Source organism: Melozone crissalis, unplaced genomic scaffold (genome assembly GCF_028551555.1).
Source record: "Melozone crissalis strain CALT ecotype California unplaced genomic scaffold, PUWL_Pcris_2 ptg000023l_1, whole genome shotgun sequence".
NCBI classification, from domain to species: Eukaryota; Metazoa; Chordata; class Aves; order Passeriformes; family Passerellidae; genus Melozone; species Melozone crissalis.
Genome location: NW_026535801.1, coordinates 39251717 through 39275069, shown reverse-complemented (window position 1 = coordinate 39275069; position 23353 = coordinate 39251717). Strand labels below are relative to the sequence as shown.

The window sequence follows — 23353 nt, the reverse complement described above, 5'->3', positions numbered from 1 at the left end:
CCACACATGCTGACACATGGCTTGTCCAAAATACTGAGAAATCACAATTCAGAGCAAACAATGTCTCCCACATCCCCAGAAAGCCCCAGAGCCAGGAACAAACATCCTCTTACCTCAATCATTATATGAAAGGCGTGCTTGCAGAGAGGGAAAAAACACAGGCAAGAGAAATTACTATTTACACCAGAATGGGATGCAAAAACAGCTTAGAGGAGACAAAGTCAATTATTTGTGAGTTAATGACAGGAATATTCACGGGGACAGCAAAACTTTCCCACACCAGAACGTTATTTAAAACAGCAAAGAAATCCAGTGTTGTTAGTAAAGGAAAATGAGGAAAACAAGATTATTCTATAGAAAATGAACAGGATAATTTTTTAATTACATAGGGAAATGTCCATTGGAGGTGTATAGAGCACAGAGACACGTGGAGCTTCCAAAGGTGAAATTCCAGAGGCGGGAGAAGAACCCGCCCTGTTCCCTGCAGCGCTCCCGGTGTCCGCCAGGGGGCAGCGCCGCACCACGGAAATCCGGCTGGGACCGGCAATGATCAATGGAATCGAACCTGATCGATGGAATCGAACCTGATCGATGGAATCGAATCTGATCAATGAATGGGACCGGGCCTGATTAATGAACGGGATCGGGCCTGATCAATCAATGGCACCGGGCATGATCAATGAAGGGAATCGAACCTGATCAATCAATGGCACTGGGCCTGACCAATGAATGGAACCAGGCCTGATCAATCAATGGGACCAGGCATGATCAGTGAACGGAACTGAACCTGATCAATGCATGGCACCGGGCCTGATCAATGCATAGAACCAAGCCCGAACAATGCACGGCACCAGGCCTGATCAATGCACAGAACTAAGCCTGATCAATGCACGCCACCAGGCCTGATCAACCAATGGCACCTCGGACCTGAGCTCCAGCACCAAACCTGATCAATACATCCACAAACAGAGGGGAACTCCCACACTCTGCACGCAGCAGATACTGATAAATCCCAATAGTGAAGATTCCTTCCAACAATCCCAGGAGGAGTTCATAGTGTGGAACAAAACCCAGGCTAAAGGCACACCCCAGGATTTCAGTGACCCCCATTTGTGCTGCTTTCATCCCTTTCCTGAACAACCCCGGTGCAGATGCCTCTGTTCCTCCTCCTGCACTCTGGACTGCAGGCCCTGGCACAGCATTCCCAGAGCAGCTGGGGCTGCCCTGGATCCCTGGGAGTGTCCCAGGCCAGCCTGGATGAGCCTTGGAGCAGCCTGGGACAGTGCAAGTGTCCCTGAGGTGGTGGAAGGTGTCCCTGCCCATGGATGGGATGAGTTTTGAGTTTCAGTCCAACCCAAACTATTCCAGAATTCTGTGACTCTTCCACTTGAGCCATCTCCTTTGTCCTTCATAATGGGATGGATGTTGGAAGAGAGGGATTCAAGCCCCTTCTCCCCCTGAGCCTTCACAGCCTCAGGATGCTCTGGAGCCACCAGAGCCTTTCCCTGTGCCTGGGCAGTGATGAGCACACACTTCCCTTTCTCCAAATTCATACCAGATTAACACCAAGAATTATTAACACCAAGAATTAATCCAGGAGGATTCATTCCATAAACCTGTGACAGAACTCAGAGCACTGGGATCCACCAGAATCTCCTCCACCATCCAGAGCAGAGCAAAACCCACCCCAAGGGGCTGAAATTCTCCTTTTTTTCCCAGGCTTATTCATTATTAAAGTTCTCCAGCTCTGGAGAATGATGGAAATTCCTCAGCAATAAGCAGAAATATGTATGAATTCAACCTTTGTGCTCTGACCATAATGAGGAACTGCAGAAATGAAGCTCTGAGGAGTGAGCCCTGTCCCAAACCCCTCACTCCTCCCCTGAGGGATCAGCCTCCCCCAAACTCTGACCAATTCCTCACACATGGAAACTCTGCAGGGTGGATTTGTGCTCATTCACACCCCTGGGTTATGAACCAGTGTCCTCCCCTGCAGCCCACAGAGCATCACCCCGGGCTCCCAGCAGAAATCCAGCCCTTAAAGGGCATCAGGCTACAAAAGAAATGCAAATGTGAGATTGGTGGCAGGAATGAGCTCTGATAAACAACAACTGGGAGCAGTTAAACCCCTCAGAACCCCTGTCACCCACACAAATGTACACAAACACACTCACTGCTCTTTGTGCTAAAAAACCAACTCTAAAGGCTCTATTACAATATTTAGAACCAATTACACCAATAAAACCCTAAGCAGTGTGGGTTTTTCCCAAATTTTGGGCTACCCACAACCATTTCCTCATCTGTAAAAGCTGCGTTTGGCTTTTGGGTGTTTTCATACAAATTTCTCCCTCTATTATAGATTTTAACTTGTAGCAGCCCATGGATTCTATTAGGAAAAAGAAAGGGTCCAGTTTCAAGTTCCTCACATTCAAGGATCTTGATTTGCAGTAACTTTCCCATCTCTTTTCCCATTTTCTACAAGCACCTGTCTTCTCCCTGGGTGTGTTTTTCAAGTAGCCATTAATCTTCCCAGGTTTGGATTCAATCCTTTAAAAAAAAAAAAACCAAAACCTCTCCCTTGCATTTTTCTAGTGCTGAAATGTTTCTACTAAAATATCTGTAACAACAACAAGAACAAAAAATGTGGATTTTGGAAGACCAAAATGGGAAAAACCTGAGCTGCTGATTTAGTTCATTCTCCAGCAGGAAACTGGGTGGAAAGATCATCCCAGAAATTTCAAATGCCTCAGGCAGATTTAGGAATTCCTGTGGTCAGAAATCCAAACCCTGATGCATCCTCACATTCAAGGATCTTGATTTGTAGTAACTTTCCCATCTCTTTTCCTATTTTCTACAAGCACCTGGCTTCTCCCTGGGTGTGTTTTTCAAGTAGCCATTAATCTTCCCAGGTTTGGATTCAATCCTTTAAAAAAAAAAACCCAAACCTCTCCAAAAACCCAAACCTCTCCAAAAACCCAAACCTCTCCCTTACATTTTTCTAGTGTTGAAATGTTTCTACTAAAATATCTGTAACAACAACAAGAACAAAAAATGTGGATTTTGGAAGACCAAAATGGGAAAAACCCGAGCAGCTGATTTAGTTCTTCATTCTCCAGCAGGAAACTGGGTGGAAAGATCATCCCAGAAATTTCAAATGCCTCAGGCAGATTTAGGAATTCCTGTGGTCAGAAATCCAAACCCTGATGCATCTCTGAGCCCAGAGAGCTCAACCATTTCAGAAGAAATCCCCAAACAGGTCACAAAGACACAAAGAAGCGAAGCTGCAAAGCCTTTTCTCAAGCCTCTCAACACAATGATTACCTGAGAACCAACCCAGAGCCCAAAAAGCAGCAGTGATGCAGTGACACCTGCCCAGCTGGGCACCCAGGGGGTGAATGGTTCCCTGCTCAGGGGGATGGTGGCAGCTCTGAGGGAGGTGACAGTGGCACCCATCAGCTGCAGGGTGGCAAAAGCCCCTTGGAGAACCTGCACTGCCAGCTCTGGTGTGCCAGGAGCCAGGGAGCACAAGAGAGCACAACAGAGCTGCCCCTGCCAGCCTCAGCCCAGATTGATTGGCAATGTTTGCTCACACCCAACTCCATCCCCCAGTGAAAAGGAACCAGGTCCCAGCACCTCTTCCTGCAGAAAAATGCACACATTCAAACATTTCAAACAGCAATCTGATTCTTTGGGTGAATTTTATCAATTTATGTTTGCTAAAGGAAACAGAAATAAGGAACAGAACAGTTCCTAAGTGTTTGCCATACACACAGATGCCTTCAGCAAACATGGATTGTTGATAACTCAGTGCAGAGCACAGCAGTGACAGATTTGATGGAATTGGACAGCTTTCACTGGATACCTCCCCACACAGCACTGAGGCACAGTGAGCAGCACAAACAAGCCAAGACTAATTGTCCTTTATGTCTCTTCACAGGTTCAAACATTTCTCACTGTGTATTTCTTGCCTTTTTTTTTTCCTTTTTAAATATTCCAAACTATTTCTTTCCCTTTGCTCTCTAATCTTTTACTTATCACCAAATTCTTCCACCATTTCTCATTCTTCATTTTTATCTTTTGCTTATTTTTCTTCATTTTTATCTTTTGCTTACTCCTCATCCATTCTTTCATTTTTTCCTGGAAGTTTGGTACCAGCTCAGTGTTCCCATTGTTTCTGGGACTAAAGCAAGGAAAAAGGGATAACTTTTATCTGGATCTCAAATGGAACAATCTTTGTTTTTCCTGCTGTACATCCAACCTGTCCATTCTACCACTGCTACACAAAGAATTAAACCAAATCCATTTGCCTAAAACTCCACTCATGCCCCAATTATTAAATACACTATTAACAGATTAATTGCACAAATATTTCAGAGTTTATTCGTGGTTATAAAGTTCCCAATCCTTTCCCTCCCTTCCTGCTTCCCCTGTCTCCTGTTCCAAGCAGCTGTAATTAAATTTCAAGTGGGAACCACTGCTCTGCTGCATCAGGGAGAGTGTTTATATTGGATTTACATAATAATTCTGGGGAGTTTTTCAGGCACAAGTGGCTTTTCCTGACTTTCCACATGAGCCTTAATGCCTGCTCACCACAAGATAGGAAAATGTTGTTGCCCCACAAGCACCAAGGTACATTTATCCCAAAGATACAATCTGAGCATGAACACAGCAGCTGATTATCCTATTTATTAAAAATTGAGGTGGCAATCCTGCCCCAAACACAATCCATGCAAGGAAAAAACTGCAGCAAAAGGAGGGAGAGAATCAGAATTCAAGTTCTTGATACCTCACACATATTTAACATTCTCTTGCTTTTCCATAGCTTTATCCATGACTTAATTTCTTCAGGAAGTCAATCCCACACTGGAATTATCCCCACAATTAGCAGTTATGAATTTGATCTCCCAGCAAAGACCACTGGGTCGATGTAAAGTCCCAAACCCATAAAATGGGAGCTGGATGAACTAATTATGCTGACAGATTGCAGGGAGTCTGAGGAGCTGCAATCCTCTCTGCAAGGACAGCAAACAGACTTTTTTCCTCTAAATTATGTTCTTTTCATTTGGCAACAACATATGGCCACTGCCTCTCCCCAAATTCCTCTTATCTATTACTGAGAAACTGAAACCAAAACACTTGAGCTATCAACCCCAGGCAAAGCTGCTTCCTGCAGCACCCTCCTGTCAGGCAGCAGCACTGGAAAAATCCCAGGATAAAAAAATTCATTTTTATCATCAATATCATCACTGTAGGACAGGTCGTGTATTGTGGTCACTGCATTGAGTTGGAAGCTCAAATTAATCCTACTGCAAAAATCCAAATCATTTCTCTCTTCATTTCCACAACCACATTTTCTCCATCTTTTCTGCTTTGGTCTCTAGAATTTCCTGCTTTGACTCTTTCCATAAAAGCCTCCTAATCTCAGTTGGATCTCCAGACAGAACTGAAGGAAGAGGAGTTCCAGTGGCGGCACCGATTACAGCTCCAGGATCAGCTGGAGCCTCCCAACACCAGGAATTCCACACACAAGAACACCAGGTTTGTTTGAGTGCACAATGGTCAGGTTACACTCAGTGTGGAGCCCACAACCTCATCCTTTTGACATGAAACACAAACACCCCAAAACTGAAATGTTTCAGGATAAAGCAGGAATCCAACACACAGAGCCCCAGAAGGTTTGTTTGGGTGCACAATGGCCAGGTTACACTCAGGTGAGGAGCCCACAACCTCATCCTTTTGACAAAAACACCCCTAAAACTGAAATGTTTCAGGATAAAGCAGGAATCCCACACACAGAGCCCCAGAAGGTCTGTGTGCAATGGCCAGGTTACACTCGGGTGAGGAGCCCACAACCTCATCCTTTTGACAAAAAACACCCCTAAACTGAAATGTTTCAGGACAAAACAGGAATCCCACACACAGAGCCCCAGAAGGTCTGGGTGCACAATGGTCAGGTTACACTCGGGTGAGGAGCCCACAACCTCATCCTTTTGACAAAAAACACCCCTAAACTGAAATGTTTCAGGACAAAACAGGAATCCCACACACAGAGCCCCAGAAGGTCTGGGTGCACAATGGTCAGGTTACACTCGGGTGAGGAGCCCACAACCTCATCCTTTTAACAAAAACACCCCTAAAACTGAAATGTTTCAGGACAAAGCAGGAATCCCACACACAAGAACACCAGAAGGTTTGTTTGGGTGCACAATGGCCAGGTTACACTCAGGTGTGGAGCCCACAACCTCATCCTTTCGAAATGAAACACAAACACTCCTAAAACTGAAACATTTCAGGACAAAGCACGAATATCACACACAGAGTCCCAGAAGGTTTGTCTGGGTGCAATAGCCAGGTTACACTCGGGTGTGGAGCCCACAACCTCATCCTTTTGACAAAAACACCCCTAAAACTGAAATGTTTCAGGACAAAACAGGAATCTCACACACAAGAACACCAGAAGGTTTGTCTGGGTGCAGGTTAGGGTCTGGGTGCACAATGGTCAGGTTACACTCAGGCGTGGAGCCCACAACCTCATCCTGTGACATAAAACACAAACACCCCTAAAACTGAAACATTTCAGGATAAAGCAGGAATTCCATACACACAAGAACACCAGGTTTGTTTGGGTGCACAATGGTCAGGTTACACTCAGTGTGGAGCCCACAACCTCATCCTATTGACATGAAACACAAACACCCCAAAACTGAAATGTTTCAGGATAAAGCAGGAATATCACACACAGAGCCCCAGAAGGTTTGTTTGGGTGCACAATGGCCAGGTTACACTCAGTGAGGAGCCCACAACCTCATCCTTTTGACAAAAACACCCCTAAAACTGAAATGTTTCAGGACAAAACAGGAATCTCACACACAAGAACACCAGAAGGTTTGTTTGGGTGCACAATGGTCAGGTTACACTCAGGTGTGGAGCCCACAACCTCATCCTTTTGACAAAAACACCCCTAAACTGAAATGTTTCGAGACAAAACAGAAAATACACAAACAAGAGGAAAAATATGACAAGAATCACAGTGCATGAGCTGAGCTATGAAGGTTTTCTTAACATTCCCTACACCTGTATCCCAGTTCTAGTTTTCCTTAAAAACAGCTCATCCTCTCTTAGCTGCTGTTTGCTGAACCCCTCAAATGGCCAAGATGAACTGGGAACTCTTTTTTTGTTTCCAGCTGAGCATTACAGCTCAGCCCTCAGCATGCCTTCACTGTGTGTTCAGTTTTTCTCCTCCCAAACAAAGAGATGCATAAAAACATGAAGTAGTTGTGTTGGGAATTTAGCTGCTAGAGACTGGAAAATTACAAAGCTGTGGCTAATTCCAAATCCTACACCTGCAAAGATAGCGTGTCCTTGGGCCTAGCTGTAGTATAATAACAAATAGTGAAAGAGACTTGAGAAAAGAGAGATGTAACCCCTAAGGAATGAGGAAGAGTTCATGGTATAGTTTAACCAATAGTTTGCTTGGCTTACAGAATATTCATAAGCTTATTATTTGCTGTATAAGTGTTTGATGCTTTCTTCAATAAACTGGACCTGTGATGAACCAGCTGGTGTCCTGGTCCCCTTCCTACGATATAGTTGCTCATCTATTCACCAAAGAATAATTAATAAGGCTGTTGAAGTAAAGCTTAATTCTCTGCTTTGGGGGAGAGCAAGCGTTAGGACCTGGAAATCAGGAGGGGAACAGAGAGACCAGCCATGAGACAGATCCCCTTCAGGAATGGTTTGGCCCCTCAAAAACCCCAAATCCTGCAGCAGGGGCTCACCTGGGTGGGAACAAGCACGGGAGGATAGGCCAGCTTGTGGTGTCTGTACATCCAGAAGGAGAAGAGCACGATCACTGCAATCCCCATGATAGGCACCAAGGAGTAGAGCAAGGTGTTGAACAGAGGTGGCTTCGGGGTGACAGGATTGGAAGTTGCTGAAGGGAAAAGCAAAAAGACAAAGCTTTTAAGGAACAAAAGCAGGCAGTGTTTGAAATGTGCAGCAGCCTGGTTTGCTAACAGCTGCTGCCAGGACCTGATCAGCCAGCACAAAGTAACACCTGGTTAGAAGGCAGCACTCTGGAGAGCAGGGGGATAGCTCAGATCCTGGTGCAATTCTGGGCTTCCAGTAGCTTACAGAGGGTGCTTGGACTCCCAGGAACTGCAGGAATTCACCACCTAATGAACTAAACCCAATCAATACAGAGATTTGGCAACAGACTCCAGCACTCCTGTGCCTGGCTGCAGGGAGGAGCTCTCCAGGTGAAGACATTTCCACAGGAGCTCGGAAAAGGCTCTGCAGGAGCAGGAGCTGCTCCCAAGGCAGCCACAGCCCCTGGGGCAAGAGAGGGCTCAGGAGAGGGAGGAATGTCAATTATTGCCTCAGCAGCACCACTGACACAAATGACAACAATATCTCCTGGGTCAACAAAGGCTGTTTTCATCTTGCAGAAAATGTTCTTTCATTTCATGAACAACTTCCTCTGGCTATTTGGTACATGAGACATTTGCTGGTTGCAGCTCAGTTATTAACATCCCTTGGTTTTCCAGCAGATTCCTGACTGGAAGAAGATGGGCAAGAAAAATCAAATCACCTTTCAGCTGTTGTTTTTTAAAATAATTATTTCTTAAGTCTGGCTGATTTGATTGTCTTTCAGAACCACAGAATATGCTGAGTGGAAGAACCCACAAGGATCCTGTGATCTGGGAGGAAATTCTTTTCCCCTTTTTAGAGGTTATTGTGTCCATTTACAGAGAAATTCAAAAGGTCCAGCTGGGATACAGACAAGAAAGAAAAGGAACCTTTTCTGTTCTTTTTCTTCTTTTTTGAAGAAAGGGAGCATCCCTAGGCTGGCACAGGGATACAGGGATAAGAAAGCTTTTGGCCCAAAAATTTACATCCTTAAAGAAGCTTAACGATGTAATTAAGGTTAAGATTTGACAATAACTTCTGTATCTTAAACCAAGCGATTATTTCACATTATCCTTCCTTCCCACCCTTGGAAAGATGCTCCTCTCTGAAGAAAAGGAGCATCCCAAGGATGGCACAGGGATGAGAAAGCTTTTGGCCCAGAAATTTACACCCTTAAAGGAGCTTAACCATGTAATTAAGGTAATATTTGACAATAACTTCTATATCTTAAACCAGGCAAGTATTTCACATTATCCTTCCTTCCCACCCTTGGAAAGAGCTGAAGTCCATTTTATATTTTTACATTTTATTGAATTTACAGGAAAGCACCTTTCCAAGTGGAATAAATGCAGTGGCACTGCCCAGAGCTCTCCCAGAGCCCTGTGGCAAGGCAGCAAAGGCAGCACTTTTGGCCAGTGTGAGCTGCTGGAACAGCAGGATGTGGAACACTGCAGTCAGGAGGAACTTACGCTGCGTCACCTCCATCTCCGGGAAGTAGAAGAAGCGCTCGTTGCACATGTTGCCCTCACAGCAACAGAAAAACACCTCAGGGCTGTCCTTCTTCTCTATGCAGTCATTCCTGCAGGAGAAAAGGGGGAAAAGTTCATTTATTTTGCGCTAGGTTATCTTTGTTTAAAAAAAAAATGTGCCCAGCTTTTAAATTTCCAAGGTGAACTTTGTTAAATCGGCCGTGACCAAAGCAACAGCTAAACCTAATGAGATAAATTGAATTTTGATATTTGACATTGCAATGAAAATTTATTAAAGCAGAAACACATTTTTGTCATTTTAAAGACAAAGTTAAAGAAAACCACCACCAACAGATTGAGGAACAGTTCACAATCTAGATTTAAACAGGACAGGCAAGTGATCAAACAAGGCTGGAGATAAGTGAGAAGGAGAATTTCTAAATTTTATTGTATTTGTAGAAAGAAATGATAAAATTTTCACAATCTCCTCTGCCTACATTATGCTCAGGGACAGGGCTTATTTCATTCCCTGAATTAACTGCAGGAATGGCTCTTTCATTAATATTCTGCTAACAAACAAGCTGAAACTATTCCCATCAGGAAAGAAACAGCAGGAGCCGACCTGACAGCAGAACTGGAAAAGGCTGAAGAAATACTGCAGGATTTTAAACACAGCTGAAGATTGTCAGGGAGCTTTTGGGCTCATCTTCAAAACTTGGGGTTACTCCCCAGAGCCAGCCCTGGCTGCCACCCTGCCCTGTGACTTCCAGGGAACATTTTCTCTTTGATGTGCTGAATCTGCTGCTGTTTGCAGTCACCCCCACAGCTCCCAGAGATAAGATTTGGGCTGCTCTGGACAAACACAGCACTGCCTGTGATTAGCACAAGTCACTTAATGAGGACTCGCTCAGCTTCCAGCTCCTTCCTCACTGTCCTTCCTGCGCTTCATTTCTTCTTCCAATTTCTTTTCTTTGCTCAAGGGAGAATTTATTCTCATGATTTTAGGATTTTTTTTAGATTGTGGGACTGAGCTTTAAACTGCCATTAAAGCAGAAAACATCCTGGGCTGAGGGACAACTTGATTTGGGAGAAAGGAATGCAAGGCTTTCTTCTAAAAATTCAACTTTAAAGAAATACAAAAGAAGACTTCTATAAAAATTACTGAAATAATTCCTCAATACTTTTTAATGGATCTATTTCTTAATTCTCTGCCTTCCCAAATAATAAATGTTTTGGGCCAATAAAACCCAGTAGAGTATTAAAAAAGCTGCAACACCATTGCTTAAGAGAGTCATAACCTTTATTCAGGCAGCATCTAACAAACCCCAAGTCCTGCTGTTACTGCTTGTGGGTTCTTTCTGGACCATCTGTTATCAACAAAATAACTGGAAATTTAGAATATTCTTAGAGCTGCCATTGAGCTTATTAATAAACTGCCAAAATACTTCCATGATCTGGTAAATTGCAGACACAAAGTGCTGACTTTCCAACTCTAAAGACTTTGGAAAAATCAACGAGAGGATTTTGCATCCTGGTTGCAATAATTACATTTGCACTGTTTGGCAATAACAAGGCACTACAGAATCTATTATTAATGGACTAAAAAAGAATAAATGAAATACCTGGGTACATTCAAAAAGGTAAAACATGTTATTCTGCACACAAAACAATGTACTCACATGGAATCTGGTCCTTAAATACAACTGAGCATCTGAAAATTAAATAATTATTCCCAGACTCACTGGTTGTGGAGGGGATGACGTAGAAATTATGGAGAGGCAAAAGAGTTTACAGTGACAAATCAATTGCAAAAATTCCTAGGAAAACTCACCTGTCATAACAATTGATGTCATCCAGCCAGCAGCCTTGCTTCACGATTTCAATTGATCCAGAAATATTTTTCCATGTGGCAAAGCAGTGTCTCCTTTTATCTTTGTCACCATAGCAGGGCTCGATCCCGCTGCGGTTGGTCTTGTCCTTCTCCCAGTTAGCGTTGTAGTAAATGCACTCCTGTGTTTCTGACCTGCCCAGGATGGCACCTGGAGGGATGGGAAGCACAACTCAATGGAATTCTGCAGGATCAGGCACAGGTTGTATAAAAATATCATTTACTGCACGTAGCAATGTGCCCTCTCTCCCCCCGTTTTAATAAAGAGAGAAAACACGCAAAAGTTCAGCAGCATTCCAAGTGTTGAAACGTAAAACAAAGATCTTCTGTGAAGTCAAACAGTGACTTGCATAACTTAGCAAGATTTGCAGAAATGAAGAACAAGTCATGGCAATACTTCTCCCTGAATAGCAATAGCAGAGAAAATTTAGAATGCTGAGCAGGGAAGATTTAATTAAAATATTCACCAAACCAGGAGCTTTAGCCAGGAAAATTCACCAAAAGGCATTTGTGCTTCTTATCTTGTTACAGGAGCCAAAAGAGCAGGGAGCTCATCTCTGAAACCCCAAAAAAGCCAAGAAAAGTTTGGGGGCAAGTGGTACAGAATCCCAGAATGGTGTGGGTTGGAAAGGACCTTAAAGAGCATTTAGGGTCCATCTAGGAACTTTCTGGGATTCTGGTGGGGATCCCTTCAGAGCTAATGGGATGTGAAGCACCCATTAGGTGCTTCTGTAAAGGTGAAGGGTTGTTGGGAAGCAAGAGAGGCAGGGAGTAAGAACTGCCTTTTATTTCTGTTTTTTTCTCTGGTCAGACACTGCCCAGAGCGTGCCATCAGTCTCCATGGGAGCCCCACCACTTCACATGTATTAAAGCCATGGGAACACGGAGATGGAGGAGCTGGAGAACCAGAGGGTTCACTGAGGAAGGCTCAGGAGGATGCCACAGCACTTTGCCTGTATTTATCTGTACACTCAGAATTTTTAAGACATTAATTGCCCAGCACACTGAAGACCAGACTGGAGAGAAAAGGTTTCCCTCAGCAGTTTTTGACGTATTTATTGCATCACTCACTACGTCCTACACCACAACAAGTGTGAGCCAGCAGCCATCCCTGAGCAGAATGAGGATTATTCCCACCTGAGCCTTGGGAGAGCAGCACAGGGAGCCAGAGCTGAGCCCAGCACTGCCCATCCTGAGCGCCCCACCTTGCTCTGCCCGTGTTCCCAAAATAGGCAGGAGCTGGAGGATCAATGGGAGAGGGGCAGGAGCCAGCTGGGAACGCCGTGAGGGGCGGCCTGGGAACCATTAAATTCCTTGTGCTGCCACGGCCTGACCTTTACAGCTCTCAGCTATGGCAAGAAACAGATGAGGCAACAGATTGAACAATTTGGTTCTGTCAGTGCAATAAAGCAGAAGTCCTGGATTTCTCTCACACGTGCCATTGCTTTTCTCCTGCTGCCAAGCCCAGCTTTGAAGGACCACAGACAAGCTGAAATTTATAAAATTCAGCAACTGCAGTAAAACTAACTTTGCATAAATATTCTCTTTGTTCCTGTCTTCTTTCTTTCAGGTTTTCTTACCCATCTATTTTTTCATCCATTAATGCTGCAGTCAGTGACTGGCAGCAGTCACCGTTGGTTTAATGACCTTGGATCTGGTTGGGGTTTCTCACCTGAGCAGGCACCTGCAATGGGTCTGGCCAGGCTTGGGCAGAGCAGGACAGTCCTGGATTAATCCTTCAAAGCAGAAAAGCAGGGATGTGCGGGAAGAAAGGCAAGAGGAGAAGGGGAAGCACACAAAGAAGGCAGCCCTGAGCCCATCTGCTTCCCAGCAGCTCTGCCACCCCCTCCACAGGGATGGAGCTCCCAGGGGACAAGGGCAGCTGGCATTTACAATAAAGTGAATTTATCAGGCAGAGCAGGTCTCTAATGGAACTGCTGTGTCCATTCTGAGTGCACAGGGAACTGCCAGGTCCTCAGAAACCAATCCCTGAATCTCAAAAAGCAAAATGGTGCTGCTGAAAGAAACCAAACTCCAGCAGGGGATGGAACATGAGGTCTGAAAGCTTGGGGGGAAAACACATTGGGAAAGCAAAGGGCATTAAATACAGGATTGAGTTTAGTTTGGGCACATTGGATCCCACTGGGTATCTGTGTAATCCCATCCCAGTGCTGCTCCATCCCTCACACTCTGTCCATCCACCACAGCTGCACTGGGGGAACAAAACCAACATTTGAACTTCTGAACCACTCTTAATACAGGAAACAGCAGAACTGGGAGCAATTCCATCAGACAGCTCAAGAGCAGCCTGGAAAACCTCACCCCAGGAGGAGCTGGAAGCACTGCCTGCCATTTCCCAAACAGAGAGACTGAATGACTGAAAAAATCCACCAGTTTTTAATTAAAAAGGGGCAAACAGTGCACAGCTCCTACGGACTGACACGGCCTTAATTCAGGAAGGATCACTGGGAAAAGGGGCTGGATGGAATGGGAATTGTCTCCTACAGGTATCCCCAAAAACAGGACAGAACCTCCTGGGAGTTCATCATCCAGCTTTACCCACCAAACCCAACACTGAGCAGCACAAGCCCATGGTCTGTGCTGCAGGAATGTTTCCTGAGTCTTCATCTGAGATGTGAGAATGATCATGTCCCTCCCTTCCCAGGGAAGACTTCAACACTTCCCACGTCCTCCCCTCGCTCCAAACCCTGCTCTGCTGCGTGATTAGTTGGTGACACCACGGAAAGACACAAAGGGCAAAGGGAGCTCAATCTGTGATCTCTCACTGCTTTATGAAATGTAACAACATTTTCAAGCTGAAGTCATGAAAATTGATGAAAAGCCTGCAAAGATTAGTTTAATGGTGCCAAGGACACTTTTTTTTTTTGCTATTCCCTAGAAAATGTACAATATATAAAAGAACTGGAGGGTGAGGTTCAGTCTGGCAGATAGCTCTGCCTGTAACAAAAGGTTACTTAAATTGTGTTATATTGGAGATGAATTTGAACTCTTTAAGTACTGAAATACAAGGAATGGAGCAGTTTATTAGAATGAACCAGCAGAGCACCACAGGGACTGAGTAGCTTATAGATAGAATGGCCCGTTCACCAAAATACCAGCATTGTAACACGCTGTTCCAGAGGAGCAGAAAGGAACAGAAAATGCAGCATAAATAGAATTAACACCTCACACAAAAAACCTTCGCTGCTGCACAGGTACCTTTTGCAAGTGCTTGCCCATGTGTGTTATTCTATTTGTTTCCACAGTGATCTCAAACACTTCCTAGCCCCACAAATATATCTAAGAACAGACTACAAATATAGACTAAAAAAGCCCAGCTTTGATGTTCCTGCAGCAGGAAGCAGGGTTTTATCATTCCTTATTTTTTCTGATAACACCCAGGGGAATGTTTCTCAAAGGAAGAAGAAAGAAGTTATTTCCAACCTAATAAAGCAAAGTGAGTTCCAAGAGAAAGGATTCTGTCCTCCTTTTCCATGCCACGGTGTCCCCAAACTGATTTTGTTGATTTTTAGACTAATATTAGTGCCATTATCACTGTTCTCAATGCTCCCAGGTCACACAAGGACTGTACTTCAGATGAGCTGAGCCAAAGTACATTCATTAAATCCAAACACAGCAGCAATTAACTCAGGCAAGGCAAGAACTGCAAAAAAGATAAACAAGGCAGTGAGGTAACAAATCACCTGCACTGCTGCCACCCTGCCCGGGAATATTCCAAATTTAAAGATTAACCTGATGGTCCACAAAGCTGCTTTCTTTTTCTAAAATAGTCCTTAAAAATAAATGAGTTTGCAACTTGAACAAAGGAAAACTTGGTAAGTTTTAGTGTAGTTTTGTATAGCAAGAGCTGCATTTTTCTGCAGGATTGGAGTGGGGGGAGCAACAGGAAATCTGTATTTGCTAAGATATCTCATCATATACTTGGAAAATATTTCAATTTTTTTTGCAGTTCACACCTTTTCAAAATGGAAAATTTGTAAGGATGAGCCTGCCATGGAAGTATGAAATTCTGTAGCTGAGATAACACTTCTGAAAAAGAAGGAGAGAAGAATAAAGTGCTGGAAAACTGAAGGATGATCAAGCCAAAGGCTCTACAGCAGAGTGGAAACCATGGAGGATGATGTCACCTAAAACAGGGACCAGAACTGAGAGTGAGGAGGGGGAAGGTGAGAGGAATAATATCTGTATGGTTAAAAACCCCTTGCACTTTGCTTGGTGGTCAGTAACCAAAAAAAACCAACATTTTTTTTTACTCTGAGTCTTCTGGACTTACAGTATGGAAAGTAAATCAGCTGCTCTAACCACTTGATGATGTTATTTTACATATATAGATATATCTTGGGTTTATTTGCATGGTGCTCTTGCTGAAGGAAAAACAAAAAAAAAAGCTGGGATTATTTTTCCAATTTGTTCCCTCCCAGCAGTTTGTGCCGCTGATAGAAGAAATTAATAATGCTGTAATGGGGTTTTGTAAAGAACTTCCATTTTCTGCCTTCTACTTCCAAATACCTTATTTAAGCCTGGATTTCAGGAAGTGGGAAACCCCCAGATCTCTGCGGCCAAGTTTTCCAGGATGCTTTCAGAGCAAAGCACGTGGCAGAAAATGGAGAAAAAGCCTCAGTGGCCACCTCTGTTCTTTAGGCAGAAATTAAAGCGCCACCAAGAGCTGTCAGCCTGAGATAAAGATTGCCATCCTTTGGGAATCTCCAGAGCCTTGGAGTTAAGTGTTATTTCTCACACTCGCTGACTTCAAGGGAACACAGCAAAACACAGGCTGATGTTTTCAAGTTCAAACACGCCGCTGCTGTCAGAGTGAGGTGTGAGCAGCACAGCACAAACACCTCCCAGCCACTGCCTGCTGAGCTCTGCAGGGAAAAGCTCCAAAGCTCCCACGTTGCGGTGTGTTGTAATGTCCCATTTTAGACTTCCAGGTCACCTCCCAGGTGTGCCTGTACCTCTTCCCCCTCGCCCCCCTTGCTGAGTGAGTCCTGTCAATCAGGCTGAACATTCCAGCAAGGCGTCGTGTGGTTGGTCAAGTTCAAAGGATGCTCCTCAGGCCTGGGGGTCATTGGCCTGTCTGGGTGTCCCTCGTCCCCTGAGACCCTGCCCCTCTCACCTGGTTGGTGCTCAGCTGTCCCTCCCCTCCCCCTGTCCCCGAGCTTAAAAGGTGAATCAGAGCGTGCAGTCACGATTCTGTTGGAGCAGTTGCCCACGTTCAGACCTCTGTGACCATGGAATAAACCTCTGGACATTAAACCCTCCAGCAGAATCCATCTCCTTTCCTCCTCACCATTCGCCTGAAGCTCTCCTGAGGTAAACGGAGTTCCTACCAAGCCTGGACTTGTTCAGTGCCCAGCTGCAATCTCCAGCAAGCCAAAGGTATCTCTGGGGTGACACACCACAGCTGCTGCCTTTGGCCCAGCAGCAAGGGTCAGACTGGCCCAGGCACCATGTAACTGGTAATATTGGGATTCATATTCCAAAACTCCCAGAAATGCTTGGCTTTGAGGCACAGCCTGGGGCTGCTCTCATCTCAGGTGGCTTTTGGTCACTGCTGGGCCAATGTCCCCTTCCTGGCACGATTTCCAGATGGTTAAAATATTCCAATATCAGTAACACAGGGCTCAAAACTGAAAAGTTTAAATTTTACAAGATTCAGATGGTGGAAAAAAGAGAATAGGGACAAAGAGTAACCAAGAAATAGGTTGGCTTTTGATAGAATGGCATTGAGTTTTGTCACAGACATCTTTTGTGAAAATTCCTTTCTTGGGATTTTTCTCCCTGCTGAGAAGCTGGGAGGCCTCAGGAACAAGATGTAACCAATGGTTATCTGCTGCTGTGGGATGCTACAGGTGCACCTGGGACTGGGCTCATGTGGATGTTTGGATTTACTGACCACTCATGGCACAGCTGCTCTCACTCTCTGCTGAGACACAAACCTTGGTTATTCATTCTTTTCTATTCTTAGCTTAGCCAGCTTCTGAGAACTTTTCCTATTTCTTTTTAGTATAGCTATAATGTAATATATATCCTAAAATAATAAATCAAGCCTTCTGAACATGAGGTCAACATTCTCGCCTCTCTCTTCACCCTGCAACCCTTGTGACCATTGTCACAGAGTTTTACATCTCTTATGTCTCACTCTTCATCTGATAATAGAATAAAATCTTTTAAAATGCCTCTCAGCTGCCCCATCTCTAAAAAACTAAGAATAATCAAACAGGCAGAACAGAAATACCCAGTTCCCAGTTTGGATTATCCTCCTCTCCTCAGTGCAAAACCCAAACATAAAGAATAATAATAATGAGAAACCTTGATTAATTTGACATTAAAACCTGCACCCTGATTATCCAGGAGGGATCACCTCCTCCTGCCCAGGAAGGAGCCAGGGATTCTGTCCCAGTGCAGCCAGGAGTGCCACCATTCCCACCCAGAGTCCTGGAATGCTGTTATTAAACCCAAAAAGAGGCACCAATTAAGCACTAAATAAACCACCCAGGGACACACAGGCTGCATCAGGAAGGATGAATCCCTCCCAGGGCTGACTCTCATGCTGGTGGCAAGAGCAGCAGTTCTATTTTGGGAGCTGCCAGGGAGTTTCCCAGGAATGATCTCAGATACCTGTCAGAGCTGTGCTCTGATCTGAGAGTCCCACACGATCCTGCAGCTCAGCAGAGATGGGAGCTCCTCTCAGTGACAGCCAGCTGGGAACCCCAAAGGGTTTGGGATCAAAATGATCCTTTTTGGGGTTGCTGTTTGTGGAGGTTCTTCTCTGAGCTACAAAACTTCCTGAGAACTTGTGAGCTATGAAACATTTGGAATTTTCTCCAATGGAGGGTTGAAATTCCTGCAGCCTCATGGAGATGGGAAATTCGGACATATTAATCACTTCATTAAAAGCATTGGGAAAGCTTCATTTTAGCTGTCAATTTTAGCTGTCTTCAAATTTCATTCCCTGCTTAGGCTGACAGAGAGGATCAGGAAATAACATTTTCTCCAGCTCTCCTCATGCACTGTTTGTTTCACCCACCTTCCAGGGGCTCAACAGGATCAGTGTCAATATTTCACCTGCATTTATAAACACAAAGAAGGAGTCTCCTCTCCACAGACTCCCTCCTGACCCCTCAAAGACACACCCAGGAGAGTTCATTCAGGCTAATTACAAGAAAATATTCTACCTTTTGCCTCCCAAATCAGCCAAGCACAATGCAAATATACCAGTTTGACTGCAAAGCAAACAGAACCACACACCAAGTCAAACAAAAACACAGTCAAGACATCTAAGAGGCAAGCATCCAACTCCACATTTGATGTTTCCTCCACATGATATATCCAACCCCCACTTCTTTTTCTGTCTTACAGGACCTTATGTAACTATTTAAAAGACAACAGGACCAGTGTGATGCTGCCTTCAACTCAGCTCTCCAGCAAATCTCTCTGTGGGTGTCGTGTCCCACTCGGTGCTATTGCAAGCAAAAACACCACCCAGTTCTCCTCCATGTGCTGATCAAGCTTCTTATTTACATTTTAATTCTTTAGCCATCATTATACTTCTCTTTTTTTTCTGTGGTTACAACCAAAACCCCAGCCTAAACATACTTACAACCAGTTTTGTTGTTTGTTTTGTTGGTTTTTTTTACTTTTTAAAGCATCAGCTGTATGTTTTTCCTTTTTCCCAAGTGCTGAGCTCATGGGCAGGAGCTGGATGGTCAGTGCCCAGCCAGACAAGCTCCAGCTGCCCTTGTCCAGATGGCAGCTCAAAGGAGGAGAGACAGGTCCCACATTTGTGTAAACACACACAGGGATTACCTGGGAGCTGCAGGCAAACAGGGTAAGTGCAGGGGAAAAGGCAGAACTCAGTGCTGGGAAACTCCAACCTTTCCATGTTCCTGCTCCACTGAGCTGGGAACTTTGCTCACCCCTCCTCTTCCAACTCTCCAAATGATTGATGGAGAACTGTCCCACTGAGCTTCAGTCCTGACTCCACACAGCCCATGGTCCTGGGGGTTTTGTATTTCCATTTCCATTTTCATTTCCATTTCCCCACCTCATCCCACCAGGACTTCCCAAGCTCATCCTGCTCACGCTTGGCCAGAACTCCAGGCAGGACTCAGCCATTTCCAAGGATTTCTCAGGATGGATATTGGGTTTGTTTGTGGGAAACATTCCCACAGAAGCACTCTGGGATCACTGCATCACTAAAGGATGGCACTGGCAGCTCGTGGTGTCTGCCCTGGTGCACGAGCCCTGTCTGAAAAGCATTTGGAGCTGCAGCACAACCAAAAACCCAACTGGGCTGTGCAGCCTCAAACAGCTGGAGTGGCACAAATGAGTGCAAGTAATTCCTTCAATAAATGTCAGCTGCAGCACTACACATGTGAGTAAACACCTATCAGCACAAAAATACTGATCTGTTTGTGACTGCTGAGCTCTGCTCCTAAAGTAAAAACATCTACACAACCCCAAACTTCACTGGGCCTGTTTAATTCCATTTCTACTGCCCAGTCCTGTTGAGATCAAACTCCAAACCTTGTCTCCACTGGAAGAGTTTTAAAATTTGTGTCCTCATGCTCTGAAATCAGTGTTGATCACATGTAAGAACCCAGCACAACTGCCTCTTTACCTCCAGCTAAAGTGGCTGTCACTTGTCACTTGAAATGGATTTTCTTTGTCCCCTCTGAGGCTGCCTCATTTTGCCAGACTGTAATCTGCAGATTAAGTGAAAAATCCCATTTCTGGAGGTGGCCACAGCCCTGTTTACAGGCAGAGCCTGCTGCCACGGCCAGCACAGCCCCTCAGAGCCCCTCCAAACACAGCTCAGGGCTCAGCCCCAGCAGCAGCTCCCGGCACCTGAGGAGGGAACAAAACAGGAATGAGACTTTTCTGCCTCAAGTTTCTTATTCTGGACTTGTTTTCAATGGGTTAAGGGAAACTCAGTGCAACTTCCTTATGGAGGCTTCGTTAAGCAAATGTTTTCACTCCTAATTTAAATATTCAGCATTTTTAAACCCCATCATCACCTTGCCACGCTCCAAAGCCACTCCAAGTGAGCTCCCCTCAGGAATGAGAACTGACAGATTTCACTACAAGTCACTATCAGAACTGGTTTTACAGACAACAAATTTGGATCTAAGTGACCAGTAAACTAGAGAAAATATAATTTATTTAAGATTCAGAAGAAGAAAACAGCAATGGAACGGCAAAGCAAGTTCCTCATGCACCTCAATAAAAAACTATTTTTCTGTTCAATTTCTCAAGTCTTTATGGATTCTCATGAAGCTGATTTTGCTATCCACTCATCCTCTTCTTAAAAATGTTACTACTAAACTAATACTAATGTTACTACTAATACTAATGTTACTACTAAACTAATAGTAATGTTACTACTAATACTAATTGTACCCAGATTGACACCCAAAAGAACAAATCCAAAAAAGAAGCATTTCAAGATCAAAAAGAGGTTATTGAAGTCAACAAATTAATATTAAAACTTAACTCTTTTTGTATTTTTTATCAGAACTTTAGGAACAAGTGACTGGAAAGGGGAGAAATTTAAAATTACCATTTTAAAACTCTTTTCAGAGCATAAATCTGTAGTAGGGACTTTAAAATGTGCTACATATTGGCCATCCAGCACATTTATTGTCATTAAAACATTAAATTCAGCCACTCCTGCAACAGCTCCTTTAAACAAATCAGCTCTGACCTAACATGAGAATCAAATCAATACAAAAATAATCCAGGACAGTGGGGTTTATTTCTCTTACCTGCCTAAAGCACTTAAAAATGGTTTAAATTTCCATGTTGGGTGTTCTTCTTAAGAAAACATCTCATTAGAAAGAATTGTAGTTCAATCAATTCTAACAATCTGTAAATGATCTCCCTATTCCTTAAAATACAAATTTAGAGGACTTAAAAAAATTATATATATATATATGTATATACATATATATACACACATATATACGCATATATATATATGTATACACACACACACACATATATATATACACACATATATATATCCTACTAACATCAAGTAATTTATATATTATTAACCTACTAACATCAAGGAAATATCTAATAACCTACTAACATCAAGGAAAAATCCAACTAAAGAAAAAAGACCAAAATATTTTTCTTTCTAGTTCTCTATGAGTAACAATAAATTTGATGTCAATCTCATTAAACAGCACAAAAATACCTTGTAGAAACTCAAGGTTATTCCTGGAATATCTCTAAGTATGAAAAATTGAGTCACATTTTAAAGGTTTTAAGCATCTAAACATTTAAAAATTAATTAATTAAATGAAATTCATTTAGGAACCATTCACACAAGCTATGGGGAATGCAAGCCAACAGAGCATCACTGTTTGTTAGGAAAAGTATCCAGAACCAAAAAGTGTTACTGGATATTTGAATTTTGGTAAAACACCCCCTGATCCTACAGCCCACACCTGACACAGCACAATAATCCCAAACTGTTTCAGTTTCAATACAAAATTTGCCTCCGAGTGTTCAGCTGAGCCAGTTCTGCTTCATTTCCCTTGGCAAGAAACCCTAAAAAGCCCCATTTGTTACAAACCCCTTGTACCAGCCCTGCAGTGGTAACTTCCCAATTGCTGATTTGGAATATTGAGATCATTTACAGGAATTTTGGTAGGAATGACTTCAGGAGTCCCTCACAGATCCCAACCAGGATCTATGTTTAGAACAGCAGCTCCAGTTTAACCAGTTCATCACTTCTGTACTGGGTGATGCTTTTAAATCAGGGGCAATCCACATCTGCTGGCTGAGACTTGCATTAAAATATTTTCTTTTAAATTATTTCCCCCCCATGCTGCATCAACACTCAGGCAAGATTACAGATCTCCACGATGATAACCCTGCTGCAACACAGAAATATTATTTTTTTGCTACAGAACTGAAGAAAAATAAATTTTAAATCACTGCTAAGTCACAACAAAGCCACAACAATTTTAGAATTCATAAAGATCAAGGGGAAAAAATTAAGTAATGACCAAATACAGAGCAATGCACAACTCAGTGCCTCCTATAATGGATTTCCAAGTGGTTTTTGACAGCTAAATATTATTTAACTTATTGTCTGCTTACTTCTTCATTGTTTTGTGTATTGGATGAGCTCATGTTCCCAAACTTGGATTTAAGACACCACTGTGGTCTAGAAGCTACAAATGTTTTTTCAAATCTAACCAACAGACTGGAATAAAGCACTCAGTGGAGGCACCAACAAGAATTGAAATACAAAACAAACCCCATGCAGCTTGAATATTTATTTAACAGAACTACCCAAAATGTTTTACTGACCGACCAACAAATTGTTTGGGTATTAAAGGTTTACCTTCATTTCAAACTTGCCCATAAATATTGGCCACCCAGCACATTTATTGTCATTAAAACATTAAATTCAGCCACTCCTGTAACAGCTGCTTTAAACAAATCAGCTCTGACCTAACATGAGAATCAAATCAATACAAAAATAATCCAGGACAGTGGGGTTTATTTCTCTTACCTGCCTAAAGCACTTAAAAATGGTTTAAATTTCCATGTTGGGTGTTCTTCTTAAGAAAACACTTTACATCAAGATCTCAAATGGGCCCTAAACAATCCTAATGAATAAAGAAGGGAACAAATGTGAATATTTCAGCTCTTGGAGAAATCAGCTGTAAGTGGTGCACACAAATGAGGAGCAGCTCACGTCCCTGAGCAGGCACAGATTTAACCCCTGACAGAGATGTGAGGGGTTAAATCTGCTATTTATCTTCAAAACCCTGGGACTGGTTTGGGCTGCAAAATTTTAATGAAGTAAATTTGACAGAATTTACTTCATTAAAGGCACAGGCACAGATTTAACCCCTGACAGAGATGTGAGGAACTCCCCCCCTTCAGCTCCTCTGCTGCCACACAGAACTGAAACTGTACCCCAGAAAATGTGCTTTATTTGGGCACTTGGCTGTGTTTGACCCTGGCCAGGAGCCTGAAGCAATGCAGCTCCATGGCCAGGGCTGGCAGGTGGAAATGGGGCACAGAAATCTCCCCTGAGCAG

At 43.5% G+C, this 23353-nt stretch overlaps 1 protein-coding gene across 2 annotated transcripts in view; it reads right to left on the bottom strand.

Moving 5' to 3' along the window:
- Nucleotides 1–23353, bottom strand: part of ACVR2A (activin A receptor type 2A) — a 56188-nt gene that overhangs the window by 10251 nt on the left and 22584 nt on the right. The window contains exons 2-5 of one of the 2 annotated variants that reach the window (XM_054277855.1): nt 11209–11416; nt 9378–9487; nt 7779–7933; nt 114–137 (exon numbers count right to left, since the gene is read on the bottom strand). In XM_054277855.1, coding sequence (XP_054133830.1) covers nt 114–137; nt 7779–7933; nt 9378–9487; nt 11209–11416 — 497 coding nt within the window. The remainder of the gene's footprint in view (nt 1–113; nt 138–7778; nt 7934–9377; nt 9488–11208; nt 11417–23353) is intronic. The other variant, XM_054277856.1, reaches the window with a different exon arrangement.